This window comes from Equus asinus, chromosome 20 (assembly GCF_041296235.1).
Source record: "Equus asinus isolate D_3611 breed Donkey chromosome 20, EquAss-T2T_v2, whole genome shotgun sequence".
Classification (NCBI taxonomy): Eukaryota; Metazoa; Chordata; class Mammalia; order Perissodactyla; family Equidae; genus Equus; species Equus asinus.
In genome coordinates, this window is record NC_091809.1 from 25959759 (window position 1) to 25975421 (window position 15663).

At 43.8% G+C, this 15663-nt stretch overlaps 1 protein-coding gene across 1 annotated transcript in view; it reads left to right on the top strand.

The window, feature by feature from the left end:
• The first annotated feature begins 4645 nt into the window (after positions 1-4645).
• The window catches only part of LOC106826931 (zinc finger protein 709-like), a 53117-nt gene continuing 42099 nt past the window's right edge, over positions 4646-15663 (top strand). Inside the window, exon 1 of the mRNA XM_070492170.1 lies at positions 4646-5002. Within this exon, the coding sequence (XP_070348271.1) occupies positions 5000-5002 (3 nt within the window). The 5' untranslated portion in view covers positions 4646-4999. The remainder of the gene's footprint in view (positions 5003-15663) is intronic.

Sequence of the window (15663 nt, forward strand, 5' to 3'; positions counted from 1 at the left end):
TGGGGACTTTTCCATTGAAATGCAATGCTGTAAGGCCACTCGAGGAACTGTAACCCTTTGCAAACACAGACACTTCAAAGTCACCTCATGGTGTTGTAGGGGCCTGGAGTTGCCCACCCCAAGATATGTCTCTTTGGCATGATGATTATTTGGGGCTCATTACTTTGCAGACAGGAAAGCAACTGAAAAGTAGAATTTACTTACCCTTTGTAAGAGACATTTACATTGCAAAGGAACTCTTATCTGTAAAGATATCTCCCTCTCTACCAAGAAGAAGGGGAGATGACCTTATCTCTAGAAACTCTTGATCAATGGGGAAGGCAAGGACTTGGATCTGCATAATAATCTTATTCCTGTTTCTGGTAACCTCCGGTAACTGACTACCCCCACCCCCAACATCCTCCTTTGTCATTAGCTGAAGATGATATTTAAAGTGGGGGCTTCAGCCATTTTGGCGAGTTGCTCAGCTTGCCTGACCTCTCCCATGTATACATGCTATAAAGCTTTGTTTAGTTTTCTCCTGCTATTCTGTCTCATGTGAATTTAATTCGTTCTGCGGCCATATGAACCCAGAGAAGGTAGAGGAAATGTCTTTCTCCCCTACTGTGTGTAATGATTAGTCTGACTCCACTTTGATCTCTGACTGTTGACAGTGTTGAGTCTTCCACCCAGCGCTTCCCCACCCCTCAGATCAGACTTTAAGGAATCCTCTGGCCTCACAACCCCTTAGCTCTGGTGGGAAGTTGGAACCGCAGCCTCAACTGGGCGTAAGGTCTCCTCACACTCTAAACACATGGTGTGAGGTGTGTTCATTCAATTCTCAGGTGTACGTTTTACCTTGGAGGGAAATTTATTTTAGATCATTTTTTTAATGTATCCTGAGAGAACTTTGAAATGTAAAGGCTATGATATCCCTAAGGTAATTCAATTCCTGTTTGGACTGATAGAACAAAAATCAAGAGAAGGTTATGTCAATGTGTGATGTACCTGGAAAGTATTCATATGCTTAAGAGATTGGATTGCAAAATTCATTTGCATTGCAAAACTCAATGCATTTATCCACTTATTTGAACAGTTTTCTTAAGATACAATACACATAGTATACATCGGAGCCCTTTAATTTCTACAGCTCACTGGTTTTCTATATATTCACGGATACGTGCAATTATCAACACAGTCAATTTCAGAACATTTCTGTCACCTGAAAAGACACCCCTCTACCCTTAACCTACCACTGCCCTATCTTCCCACTTAGCTCCTCCAAGCACCAACCCAAGACAGCCACTAATCTGTTTTCAGTCTCTATACATTTCCATATTTGTTGACTTTCAGATGAATGGAGTTATATAATATGCGATCTTTGTGTTTGACTTCATTCATTTGGCATAATTTTTTCAGGAAATTCCATGTTGTAGCATGTATCAAAGCTTCATTTGTTATTTTTAAATTGAGACATAATTGACATATACCATTATATTCATTTCAGGAGTACCATAGTAAGTCTAGTTAAGATCCATCACCACACATAGTTATAAATTTTTTTCCTTGTGATGAGAACTTTTAAGATCTACTCTCAGCATATTTTAAATATACAATTCAGTAGTATAAACTCTAGTCACCATGCTGTACATTACATCCGTGTGACTGATTTATTTTATAACAGGAAGTGTGTATGTCTTGACCACCTACTATATTTATTCCATACAAGTTACATCTTATCCACATTTACGCGTATGGTTCACAGTGTGAAGTACACTGGCGTTGTGAAACCAATCTCCAGAACTCTTCATCCTGCAAAACTGCAACTCTACCCATATTAGACACTGACAGCCCACTGCCCTTGCCCCCCAGCCCCTGACAACCACCATTCTGCTTTCTTGATGAATCTGACCACTCTAGGCACCTCATATCACTGGAATCATACAGTTTTTCTCCTTTTTTTGACTGGTTTGTTACACCTAGCATAATGTCCTCAAGGTTCACCCATGTTGTAGCATGTGTCAGAATTTCATTTCTTTTTAAAGCTGAAGAATGTTCAGTTGTATGTGTGCACCACATTTTGTTGATCCATCCAGCTATAGATAAACACTTGGGTTGCTTCCACTTTTTGGCTACTGTGAATAATGCTCCTATGAACACAGGTGTACAAATATCTGCTTGAGTCCATGTTTTGAATTCTTTTGGGTATATACTCAGAAATGGAAATGCTGGATGACATGGTAACACTGTAACTTTTGAAAAACTGCCGTCCTGCTTTCCACAATAGCAGCATGATTTCGCATTCCCACCAGAAGTGCACAGGGGTTCCCATGGATGTTTTCACTTTCCTGATGGCGTCCTTTGAAGCACAAAAGTGGTTAATTTCAATGAAGTTCAGATGATCCTTTTTTTTTTTTTCTGTTTTTGCTTTTGGTGTCAGATCTAATAATTCTTTGCCAAATCCAAGATCATATTTTTCCCTGTCTTTCCTGAGATTATTATAGTTTTACCTCAGGTTTAGGTCTTCAATCTATTTTGGTAAATTGTGTGTGGCATAATGTAAGGGCCCAACTTCCTTCTTCTGCATGTTGCTATCCAGTGGTCCCAGCAGCAACTTTTGAAAAGAATATTCTTTCCTCATTCCTGCCACCTTTTTTGAAAATCAATTGACCAGAGATGAATGAGTTTGTATCTGGAATCTCAATTGAGTCCACTGATCTGTGGTCTGTCCTTGTGTTGTTACCACATAGCTTGATTACTGTGCTGAGTAGTCAGATTTGAAATCAGGAAATGTTAATCCTACTACTTGGTTTTACTTTTGAAGATTGGTTTGGCTGTTCTGATTTCCCTGCAATTCTATATAATTTATGAAAAAGCTTGTCAATTTCCTTTGTCAACTTAAAAAGCAAATTTGCCTGTTAGTTTATCTCAAAATGAGTTTATTTAAGAATAGGCAAAAGAATTGCAATTTGGGGTGTGCATGCTATGGCAAACCAGAGGCAAATCCAGAAAACCAAGAAAAGGAGCTGCTTTTATAGAGAAAAAGGGAGAGTAGGGAGGGGCTGTTCTAAAGATCGCCAGTGTCCAAATAGCCAAATCCCCTTCCAACCTCACCCCTTTACTTTTAATTTCCTAAAGCGAAAATCAAACTTTTGGCAATAAAAAAGTTTAATGGTTATTATTATTAGAAATTAGCCTCAGCAAAAATGCAGCTTCATTGAGATCGCTTGTGGTTCTTTGGCCCTGCCCTTCAGTGTCCATCTGTCAGATGGCCTCCAGGGATCCTTCTGTCCCTGAGCATGGCGGAATTATTGCTGAAGTTCAGGTGTACTTGGGTGGGGTTGTTCAAGTCAGATGATATCAGAAGTGAGCAGGTCCTCAAGGAATTTGGAGAGGAAGTGGTCAGATATGGTATCTGTCCATCCTATATAGAGAGGATGCCTGTCGTGCAGTGATTCCAACTTGTCAGGATGAATATTCCTCTCCAGTATCCATCAATCAGTGAGATGATTATTTAGATAAAACCCAGTATCCTGATGTCTCATTATAGATGGATTAAATAGGATAACCACAAGTAAGGGGTGGGTCATGACCAGGAAGACTGATTTAACCATCAGCAAGAAAGATTCTCTGCTTATATTGTCCATGGGGTACAAATATTTTCATGTCAGAACCATTTTCTAAAGTTAACTATTCTGAGTACCCAGAAGTCACTTTTCTTCAGAAATGATGGCTTGTTTTTGCTCCCAATGCTCCTCTTCTGAATCTGACTGAAGTGTTCGAAAGATGCCCACCTAACGCATCGCTGGTGCTGTGCCTAAACTCAATGGGTTCATCTCTTGGTGAGTGTGAAGCCAAAAAGCACAACCAAGGCAGAAGTAGGTGAAGAAACGTTTATTACTTGCACAATCAATGGAGAACACCAGGGATGTCTTCCAAAGCAGTGTCTCCCCATACAAGCGTTTGGGGGGTCCTTTAATTGTTACATCATAGTACAGTTGATGAATATTCAGTTAAGGAAAAGGCCGGAGATCAGGGTTTATTGCCTAACAGTCATGTTTCTTTAAGGTTCATGGGTAGCGTGTGCACATGCTACTACATACATTGCATGATCTAGAAATGGCTGATTGGTTCCTCCCAGAAGAGGAGAATTTAAAATGTTATTGAGATTATAATGGGGACAGTTCATTTCAGTTCACTTAAGAGCAGTTTGAGGCGGCTGGAACTGGCTTCAGCCAGCTTGCTTGTGGGACCCTTCTGTGGTTAGGCTCTTCCTGAAACTTTCCGTCTGCAAACACTCAATAGATAACGTTAGTGTCTATCAGATCCTTGGTTCCGCTTTCTTTGCCTAGTTCCCTGGTCACAGTGTCTGTGCTTCTGTGTGCTATCTGGTAAAACTACGTCAGACTCCAGTTGTCAACGAAGATTAAAATGGAGAGAGACTAATTATCGTATATGGTGAGGTGACTCAGTTCTGCGTGTTTGTAAAGAAGGATCACAGTGCCAGGAGTCCCCTCTGAGAACTACCTTTCAACGCAAGTTTCCCTGCGGAGGAAGAGTTCTGGCGGCGCTCAGCTCACTCAAGTTAAACTCAGAGGCCTGTCACTCAGACACGAGGGGGCGAGTCTCGCGAACTATCCAATCAGAGGCGGCGCCGGGGCAGGTGGGTGGGGCGAAGCTCCAACCACCCGGAAGGTGCTGCTGCTCCGGCCGCGCTGGGGACCGCGTCTCCCCGCCATTGAGGGATGTACGTGGCTCTGTCACCTGTTCTGTCGCGCTGTAACCTACCCCGACCTCAGGAGTTGCAGGAAGGACGCCAAGGGACCCAGGAAACCTAGAAATGCTGAGAGTTCTGGCGGAGTCAGGGTTTGGGGGAGGCGTGTCTGGCCTAACGTGGACTTCCCTTCCCGCTACTGCCGTTAACGGTCCCTGATGACTCTGCCGCAGCCTCTGTCCCGCCGTGACCTGCACTGGCCGTGGGGGTCCTAGGAAGGACTCGGGCGACCCAGGAGCCCTAGAAATGGTGAGTGTGCGGCCCCGGGGTGAGGACGCGGGAGGAGCGGCTGGTGGAAAGCGGCGGGGCGGGCCCGGCCTCCCGCGGTCCCCTCCGGGGTCTGCGGCCCCGAGTCCGCGGTGGCGCCGCTCGGCCCTCAGGCCCCTCCGGCCGCAGCGTGGGGGCGGGGCCGGCAGCCGGGCCCCGGGCGTCCTGTGGTGCCTGCGCGCGGCGACTTGGGCTGGAGCGTCTCTGGGCCGCTGTGTGCCCGCAGCCCCGCGTGTCCCAGACGGTGCGGGGCCCGCGGGAGGGCCCGCAGGACAGTCGGGCCTCGGTCTCCGGGGTCCGTGCGCGGAGGGGCTGCGGTCTGTGGGGTCCCCAGGGCCTCCTTTCTACCTGGAGGGCACCCGTTTTCTTCTGAATATTCCATATATTTGGGGAGCAGGGTCTCAAATCCATGACCCTGTCCCCAAGTCCAGGTGTTCCTAGGACTGGCAAAAAATGCTTAAATTTCCATTCTCTCCTCGCATTCCTAAATGCCATCTTCCTGCCTCGGATTCACAGCATTATCATCAACGATTTGTCCTCCTTGGTGGATTTGAAACAGACACAATATTTTAATTATTTTTTCACAGTCAATAAATGGGTGGCTGTTCTTAAAAGATTTATTTCATGTGTGTGGATATTTTCCATGAATGAAAAGTAGCCTATAACCACCTGGAACTACGTTGTGTGAAATCCTCGGGCGTCTCCCCCAGGATCTTTCTGGGCGCAGACATCCCGTGGGAAGTCCTTTGGGTGCAGGTTCCTCTTGAGAAACTTTTCTGGGTGATCTGTCCTGTCAGCACTGTCCCTACCTGAGTTAGTCACCTTTAAAAGATTTATTCACTTCATTTTAGTCTCAATGAAAAAATTTATTTTTAATCAATACGACTTAAAACACAATATAAAATATTTCCAAAGAGACAAGTTAGAGGTGAATGTCAGAGAAAACAAAATATTCCAGTTTTACATTGCCTGTACTAAATTCTTTCCCTTTTTGCCTCCCATGAAGGACAGTAACATTCTGATGTCTGTTCTTTTATTTTGGGTGAGTTCAAGTGGATTTCCAGGGCTTAGATGTGCAGACGTGAAGTGTTCACATAATATTAATAGTTTATAAAGCAATTTCGTGTCATGGGAATAAGACTATTTTAACATTTTTGTTCTCAGAATGCAATACGTTCTTGAGGGGTTTCTTGTTGAACCAGCAAATTGCCACACAATTTTCTTCCATCATTGCCACATAAAGACTGGTTTGAGTGTTTTAACTGGATTGTTCAAACACTGGATTTGTGTCATTTGAGGTATCAGTGATGGTCCAAAAAAAACTCCAGTGGGGGCAGAGGCCTGAGGGCACTGGATCTAAGCTAAGGCCCCCTTGAGCCTGCAGAGGGAAGGCCTTGCAGGCCCAGTTGTCCTTCCTGGGGAGCCTCCCCTGCAGCTGTCCTACTGCTCACACCCCCATGGAAGGAGCCTTTATCCTGAGAGGAGCTGCAGAGCCCTGGAAAGCTGGGGGTGCCCGTGCTCATGGGGTGGGGAGTGACGCCCTGTCTGAGCTTGTGGTTGTGGTTCCTTAGGCCTGTTTCTAGACATAATTGGAGTTTTGCATCCTGAGTGTAGCCACTCAGAGAGTAATTTGTTTACACTGAGAAAGTCTGTGAGAGTCAGGAGCTCTGTGTCCTGGATTAGGGCCCATTAATCTGGGGTCCGTTTGGGTCAGAACCTTAAACTGGATCCAGCTGAGTTTCCTCACTGTGAGAAGGGAGCCTGAGAGAGGGAGCATGTGCACTGTTCCCTGGGGAGAGGAGGGTGTGTGGGGCTCCAGAGCTCCTTCCTGTGGCTGCTCAGGTGCCCTCCCCTCCTTCTCCAGGGCCTGACCCCCTCCAGGGTTCTGTCTCCACCAGGAGAGTCAGGAACACGGGACCTTCTGACTGTGGTTTCCTTCTGTCCTGTGGGAAGCAGGCTGCTCATCTGAGCTGATTCCAGTGTTTGTGTTTCTTCCCTTTGGATTCCTTTATCGATGGACTAGTGCGGCCCTTTGGCTCTAGTTTCCCTTAGCACTTGGGCCCAAAACTGTAAGTTGATGGAGAGATAGATGTGAGGAAAGCTAGAAATTTTTTTCCTTTTTTCATCAGTTTTCCTATGCGCATGTTTCTAGAGAACATAGAAATTTAAAAGGCTAAAATAATTGAAATTCTATTTTAATTGATGTGAGGAAATCTTCTGAAAGCTTATGTAAATCTTTGAAAATCCCACTTATTCCTGTAAATATCCCAGTGTGAGACAGAGGGAAAGGACAAACTAGGATGCCTTTTAGTCCTTTCAGTGAGAAAGACATTTGAAATTTTTATTTAGCATGGTTTACACTTTTGTAACTGTTAGTGTTTAAAAGAATTAAATGTTAGAATGGTTTCCTATGTATAAAAGTTAAAATTAAAGAATATAAATTTCTGTTTATTTGAAATAAAACTGTTAAGTAGTAAAGTCTAACTTAAGACTCACTGCCAACATACCCTGGTCCCCTTCAGCGCTGTTACTCAAATCACCCCCAAATATACCATTTTGATCATTTTTTAGTCTCCTGTTAGTTTCTTTATATTAATCAATTTAGACTGAATATTTTTCTTAGCCACTTTGTCCCTGTAGTGAGCAGTCAGACTCCACATTTTTGGGTGCCTGCTCACAGCTTAAGCCTCACCCACCCTCTTCCCTTGTGCCCCCACCTGGACAAGCTGAGGAGGAAGCCTGGGTGCTCTCTCCTCTAGAGCAGGCAGGAGATTCCCACCACCCGAGCGCCTGCCTGTGTGCAGAGCTCTTGCCTGGCCCCACCCCCAGGCCCAGTGAAGCCCCAGGCCAGGCTCCATTCCTTGCTTTCTGAGCCCTGTCAGAGCTGCTTGAGAGGCTGGCCCTGCCCTCCCCTCAGACCTCTGTTATATGAGTCCTAAGCCTTTTCCTACCCTGTGTGTGTGTGTGTGTGTGTGTGTGTGTGTGTGCGCGCACACATAGAGTCTCAACAAGAAGCCACCCCTCTGCAGGTGACCGTAAGAGTTGGCGCCCTGAGCAGCATGTCCAGACGTGACCCCACCCGTGGGGTCTGTCTTCTCTTGCTCTGACTTGCTCCCCGTCTCTGCTGCCTGGTGGCGACATGCGCTGTGGGCTGCTGCTTGCTGGGAGCTCGTGCTGTGAGCTGTGCTGCCCCGTGTTGCATTGTTGACCCACCAACCTCAGTTCTAGGTTCAGCTGAGCAGAGTTGGCTGTTTGAAGAATGTATAGGCATTTGGGAGCAGGAATGTGGGATTGGGGCCTCCTTAAATGAGTCCTGGGTCAGTGTCTTTGTCAGGATTTCTCTGTGTGTTATAGTGAACCTGTGACAGGAGCTGTGTTGACCTGAAGTACCCCATGGAAGGGAGTGGATAGACAGGGACTATACTCTGTGCAACAGGTGGGTCCATCAGATGGTCAGTCCTGAAAGAGCTGTCATTTAAAAGAAAAAGAGAAGAGATGGGGAAAGGCAGACAGGTGGTGGGCTGAGTCCACACTCCTAACACCAGAGGGCTCCCCAGGCCCCTTCAGTACCTCTGCTGCTGCCCCTGCCTCTACTGCCACAAAGACCCTGACCTTCAGAGTTAGAGGGGACACACTCATGGCTCCCCTGTGGCACAAGGGATTAGTTCACACCTGACTTAAGCCCAGGATCTAAAGCCTGTAAAGTAACCGGTTGTCATGGGGGAGGCTCCTAACCCTGATGGTACTGTTTTGAGACTTTTGGGTGGAAAAAAAATTGGTAAATACCAGGGTAGAGAGGCACTCCCTCCCCTGAAGTGTATCCCACGAGGAAGAAAAGAAAACAGGAAAGATCAGGAGGAAGGAAACGATAGATAAAATACTGAAACGAAGGTCTGCAATTTGACCCAATTGGAAATCCAGAATAAACTAAAAGAATTTGCATAACAAAACAGATGAAGGTACACTGCTTGACTTCTGGGCCTCTACAACATAGGTTGTGAATTAATTTTCGTATTTGATGTAATGCACTAATTCAGAAACATTCAGGGAGTTAATCAATACCAGGTGTCAAATTTAACTCAGGTGCCCCTGATGATCTTAAGGATGTTAAGGAATATAATATAGAGGACAAACAGGACAAATGTTACTCCTTAACCATCAGAACTATGGTCTTGCCTAAATTCTCCATGGTCATAACACCCGTTGTCCTAAAATATCCCATAGTGAGCTGGGAGGCTCTGATCCAATGATTCAAGAACTAAAATTAAATGAAGTCTTTGCCGCTTAAAAATTGGCTTGACAAATTGGGACCCAAGTAACTTACCCCACAAATCAGGTAGTTGATATTGTGCGATGTAAGTTACCCAGGGCCTTGAAGGATTGAGAACTGTATAGAAAACCTAGCTAGTAAAGGGTTGATTGTTCCCAGTGCTTCTTTTACAGCCCAATTTGTCCTATTGTTAAACCTGGAAAGAACCACTGACACCTCAGAGTGGTTCACCTCAACTCGAGGCTGTGGCTGCACCACACAGACCCCTGTACCCAGTCCCCACAGTGTGGAAACTACTGACCACAGCCAATCAGCAATTGATCAATATCCTGCTCTCACAGGTTTGGCTGAGTCTGTTCTGTCCAGTCCTGTGTCCACAGCCTCTCAGCTGCACTTGGCCTTCCCCTCTGAAGGGACATGATGCCCCTTTACTGGGTTATCTTCATGGATCTTCCACAGCTGTGTCATCACTGCCACCCCCCCACCCGCTCCACCCCCCCCACCCCCCCACCCCCCCCCCCCCACCGTTGCAGGCAAGATCTGAACTGCATCCTGGTTTCTCCAAGAACACATGTATGACATTACATTAATGACAACATCTCTGAGGACATTCAGGACACACCAATATTACAAAAAAAGAGCTCACAAAAATTGAATGGGACATTGCCACTCATATGATGTAAGGCCCTGACAACTTTTTAAAATTTTTGCAAATTATTTGGTAATGAGAGACCCGCTCCTTCTCTGACACCATGAAGAAATGGGTATTGTCACTTGTCAAGCCATGCTGTGGCAGATGTCCCACAAGAAAGTAGAGGAAGATGGACACAGATGTTAGCTCAGAGCCAATTTTCCTCAAAAAAAAAAAAAGAGTTTTCCTAGAGCACAGAATTCAGTACAGCACAGCTACACACCCAACTTTTCAGTACAGTATAAGCATTTTAATAAACATTTCATTACCATACAGTCTCATCTGTAACTGCCCCATGGAACGGACCACTAAAATAACACTAGAGGCAAGCTCTGTTTCACCAAAATGTCAACATCTGTAACATATGAAGCATTAAAAATTAGGAGTGCAATAAAAAAAAAAAGAAAAAGAAATGGGTATTGTTCCCCTCAGCACCCACACAGCTACTAGTTTCTTTTGTTATTCCAGAATTAACATATTTCATGTCTACAAATTTTACTTGACCTCATTTGTGCTTTTACTTGCAAATTTGCCACCTTGAATGGGCACCCCTACCACGAAAGTCTGGAGACTCTTCAAATTGTCATACAACCCACACTCCTGTTAGTGTCCTCGGAGATTCCTTCACTACAGAGGCCTCAGTGACCTTCTGTCAGGTCTCCTGGGGTACCCATTGGTGGCCTTAAGTTGTCCATGGGCTTCTAATGCAAGAACCAGCCCTAGGCCCCACACGATATGCCATTAGAGCTGCAGTGACCTCTACTTACAAGGCTATCCTCCCAGTAGATGGCCCTGAGCACGGGACCCTCTATCCAGCTCACCGTCTTCACTGTCATTTGGTGTTTCAGCCATTGTAATAAGTGTCTGGTGATATCTCATTCTTCTTTTATTTGCAGTTTCCTAGTGACATATGATTTTGAGCATCTTTTCGTGTGCTTCTTTACCATCTGTATATCATTCTTGAAGTGTGTGTTCAAATCTTTTGCCCGTTTTTAACTAGGTTGTCGTCTTTTTTTGAGCTTTATGGGTTCTTTGGATGTTTTGGTTACCAGTCCTTTATCAGTTAAGTGATTTTAAAAGATTTTCTGCTGGTTTGTGGCTTGTGTTTTCATTCTCTAAACATTGTGTTTCACTAAGGGGAGGCTTGTCATTTTAATGAAGTCAAATTTATTTTTTTCTATCTCAGATCTTGTTTTGGGTGTTGTGTCTAAAAATTAATCACCAAACCCTAGGTCACTTAGATTTTCTCCTATTTTATCTTTTAGGAGTGTTGTAGTTTTATATTTTATACTAAGATCTATCAATCATTTTTAATTAATTTTTGTGAAAATGTGAAGACTGTATCTAGTTTTGTTTCGTTTTGTTTTTTGCATGTAGATGGCCAGTTTTTCTGATATTATTTGTTATAAAGACTGTGTTTTCCCATGGAATTACCTTGGTGCCTTGTCAAAGTGGATCTATAGGAAGCAAATGACTTTTGCACCTTAGCATTTTACCTTTCAGCCTTCCTCTACTGTCTTCTGAGTTCAAGGGGTTTTCTTTGTTATTGGGGATTCTCTGAGATTTTCTCCATACACAATTTTGTGCGGCAAGGACAGTTTTATTTCCTCCTTCCCAATCTATGCACCTTTTATTTCCTTTTCATGTCTAATTGCGTTTACTAAGAATTTCAGTACAAAGTTGACTGGGTTGACAAAGTGGTGGGAGGGGACATCCTTGCCTTCCTCATGATGTTACTGGAAAGCATCTAGTTCCTTCAATGTAGTCCGCTAACATTAAACAAGAGCCCAGTTGATGTAGAGGGAGGTGTGGGCAGAGCGGAAGCATTCTCTAGTCCAATGATTTGGTCTCAATCTTTTAGTGAGCCTGTGTCCCTGTCCTTGACTTCCTGTGATATAATAAGAAATATATTTGATCTCTGTCCTCATTTCCTAGCAGAAACTTGAAGCCCTAGGAATTACTTGAGTGATAAGAGTGATATAGTGTTTTTTGTTTTAATGAGGCAAATCTTGACCAGCTCCTAGGTGGCTTCAGGATGGGGCTTGGGCACCAGAAACACCAAGCCTTGTTTAGAGGCTTGGAAATTACAACCCCGGCTCCCAGCCCCTGTGGAGAGGAGAGGAGAGGAGACCAATGGCCAATGATTTAAGAAATTGCGTCCACGTAGTGAAACCTCCGTCAGAATCCTTACAGACAGAATTCACAGAGTTCCTGGGTGGGTGAACACATGCAGGTGCTGGGAGGGTGGAGTGTCCAGAGAGGATGTGGAATCTCTGCAGCCCCCTCCACCTCCACTCCCCTCACCCATACCACTGCCCTACGCATCTCTGCCTTTGTCTGTTCCTGAGTTGTATCCTTTAGAGTAAACCACTAATTGTAAGTAAAGGAGTTTGCTGAGTTCTCAGAATCATTTCAGTAAATTACCAAATGTACTGAGGTGTTGAGAGAATCCATGAATCTGTAGATGGCTGAGTAGAAATGCTGGCAGCCTGGGCGCTCCATTTGTGGTTGGCAGCTAAAGAAGGGGCATTTCTGGGACTGAGCTGTTAACCTGTGGAGTCTGATGTGAACTCTGCGTAGTTAGTGTTAGGATTGAACTGAACTGTTGGACACCTCTTTGGTGATGCAGAGTTGGAGAAGTGGCATTGGAACACAGACACCACATATTTGGTGTCAGGAGGGGAAAAAGCCCATCATCGTCACAATCGCCCTACCTTTGAGAGCAGAGAAGGCTGGAAGAGGCTCAAGTTGGCTATTTCAGTGCCGCATCCTCACTTAGGCTTTGGGAAAACCTCAGTTATGCTCAGTTATGCTCTTGTGAAATAGATTGGTTTTTGTAGGACATGACTTGTTACGAACAAAATGCTTTCATATTTTTTAAATTGCTACTTTTGTCTCTCTTTCTCATTGTGGAGACAATGGTTTACACTGTGACCTCAGTTCTCTCATAGAAGAATTGTTGATTTCAAGTGTTTTTGAGAACTGGAATCTGGCTTCTGAGCTCCTTGCATGACAGACCTGAGACCAGAAGTGTCTGAGTCCTTTTTTTTCCAGTTTTATTGAAAAATAATTGACATACATGATTGTATAAATTTAAGGTGTATAACATGGTTTGATTTACACATATTGTGAAAGGATTACCACAATAGGTCAGTTAACATCCATCTTCTCATATAGATAAAATAAAAAGAAAAGAAAGAAGGGAAGAATAAAGAAATTTTCTCTTTGTGATTAGAAGTCTTAGGATTTACTCTCTTAACAGCTTTCCTATATGTCATACAGCAATGTTAGCTATAGCTGTCATGTCTTAAATTACGTCCCGAGTACTTATCATAACTGGAAGATTGTACCTTCCAACCACTTTCTTCCAGTTGCCACTCCCCCCACTGCCCACCCCCACCCCTAGTAAGCACAAGGCTGATCTCTTTTTCTATGAGTTTTTTTTTTTTTTCAGATTCCACATATAAGTTGAGATCATAAAGTATTTGTCTTTCTCTGACTTATTTCATTTAGCATAATGCCTTCAAGTTTCATCCATGTTTTCATAAATGGTAGGATTTCCTTGCTTTTTATGGTGGAGTAATACTCCATTGTGTATATGTATATATATATATATATATATATAAATAGCACAACTTCTGTGTCTGCTCATCCATTGATGGATGTATATCTTCTCTGTCGTAGGTAGGGGCCTCAGTGAGTGAGGATGCATCAGCGATTATTGTTTTCCCACCATCTAATGCATGTTAAACACTGTTGGAGGAACTGCTTGGGTGTGGATGTAAACAATGGACAGCAATACCGAACGTTCTGCGTTCTTGGGAATAACAGCAATGGTTCCCCATAGAGATAAAGGCATAGACAGAGTTCATCTTCATTTTAGCCATGGTTAATCATTTTACTGCATGTGCTATTTGATCACGATCCAGACATGTGGGTATTTGTAGTATTTGTGTTTCTGTTTAAAATCAGTTGAAAATATTTGAATTTGTCTTTGGGTTCAGCATATCATTTTGCTGCTCTTCAGAGTGAGTGACACAATTTGTCCCCCATGAAACCTTCAAGTTTCTCCCAGTGTGAGGAAGGGTTCTGGTCATCTGCACAGTTGTAGCCCATCACGTGTTTTCCTCTGAGTAGAGTGATACCTGAGCAAGTTCAGTGTGATTTCCTGGTTAACACACTAAAAAGAGTTATGAATGTTTAGAGGATAATGATCCAAGAAATAATTGAGGTGAGCTGTAGACAGACACCCAGTATCATTTTGAGTAATATCCTATATGGTGACAAAGGAGGTAAATTTGACATCCTCAAACTGGGAAATTTTCTATGCCTTTTTATAAGAGGAGTAGCTGGGAGGTTTTTGTTTCCATGATGCACAAAGCCCATTTTTACTGTTTTCAGGGATCATTTCCATGTGTTCACATTTCCAGGAGATATTATGGAAGACGGAGTAAAACGTGACAGCTTTTGTTTCATTAAACAACAACATAAATCCAAACTTATCCCCTTTTTTTCAGTGCTAATTTATGTTTTCTTAGCAGTGTAGAGATTATGTGCTTTTATAATTATTAATATCTAATTTATCCCCTGCCCCCATCCTTCCTCCCATGATGCAAATAAAGAAAGTTAAGCTCGGGGTCCTTCTGAAATTCACAGAGCTCATAACTGGGGAATCTCTTAGTTTTGAAGGCATAATGTGTGCCCCTTTCCTGGGCAATGTCAAATTTCAAATGCACAGAACACTGCAAGCTTTGCATAATTATGCACTTTTAGAAATGTGACATCAAAGTCACCAAACAGAACTCATAAGGCAACATGGTGTGTTCCACTTACATGACATTCTGGAAAACGCAAATGTATAGGAACCTAAGACAGATCAGATCTTCAGGGTGGCAGGGTTCAGTACAAATGGGCACCAGGAGAGTGTTCCTTTGGGGTGATGGAGCGTTCTCCATCCTGATGGTGGTGTAACTATACATTTGTGAAAACTCCCGACTGCTGTTAAAATAGTATGTGTCTGAACTAAAAACAATTAATAGAAAACAACAAAAATGTCTCCACTTGCTAGAATTGTTAAACTCTCCTGAACTTTGGTTGCTACGTGTGCAACATTCCTTCCACCACCTTGGGTTCCTTCTTGGGAAAAGGGGAAGGACTGGGGAAGAAGGACATAGGCCACTATAGACTGTTCCTGGCACCCAGTCTGAATTAGAAAACTCCCTCTAGGGCTACACCTGCCCTCGTGTCATTCACATAACTGGTGAGAAAGTGATGGGGCTCCCGGCCTCCATCTTTGAGTTGACAGCAGGTTTCCTGGGTCATATCCTGGGAATGCGGTGGTCTGAAACATAAAGGTGCATCTGACACATCTCCACGTGGGATCTGCCTGGGCGCATCCTTGTCTAACCCTTGGGCATCAACATCCTGTCTTCCCAGAGCAGGTCTTGAGGCCATTTCCAGCTCTTAAGTTTCCCATCTCAAGCCTACTCTGTGCCTCCTTGCTGGGAAACATGTTTAAATGCAACACCTGTCCACTCTGGAAATGTTCTCTGTTGTGTTGACCTTAAAGTTTGAAAAGGAAGGTATTTTAGCAGTAAAATGAGTTCATTTGGGAATAGCAGAGGAAGTACTTTCAGGACATGCACACTCTGGAGAACCGTAGGCAGGTAGGGAGAACAGAAC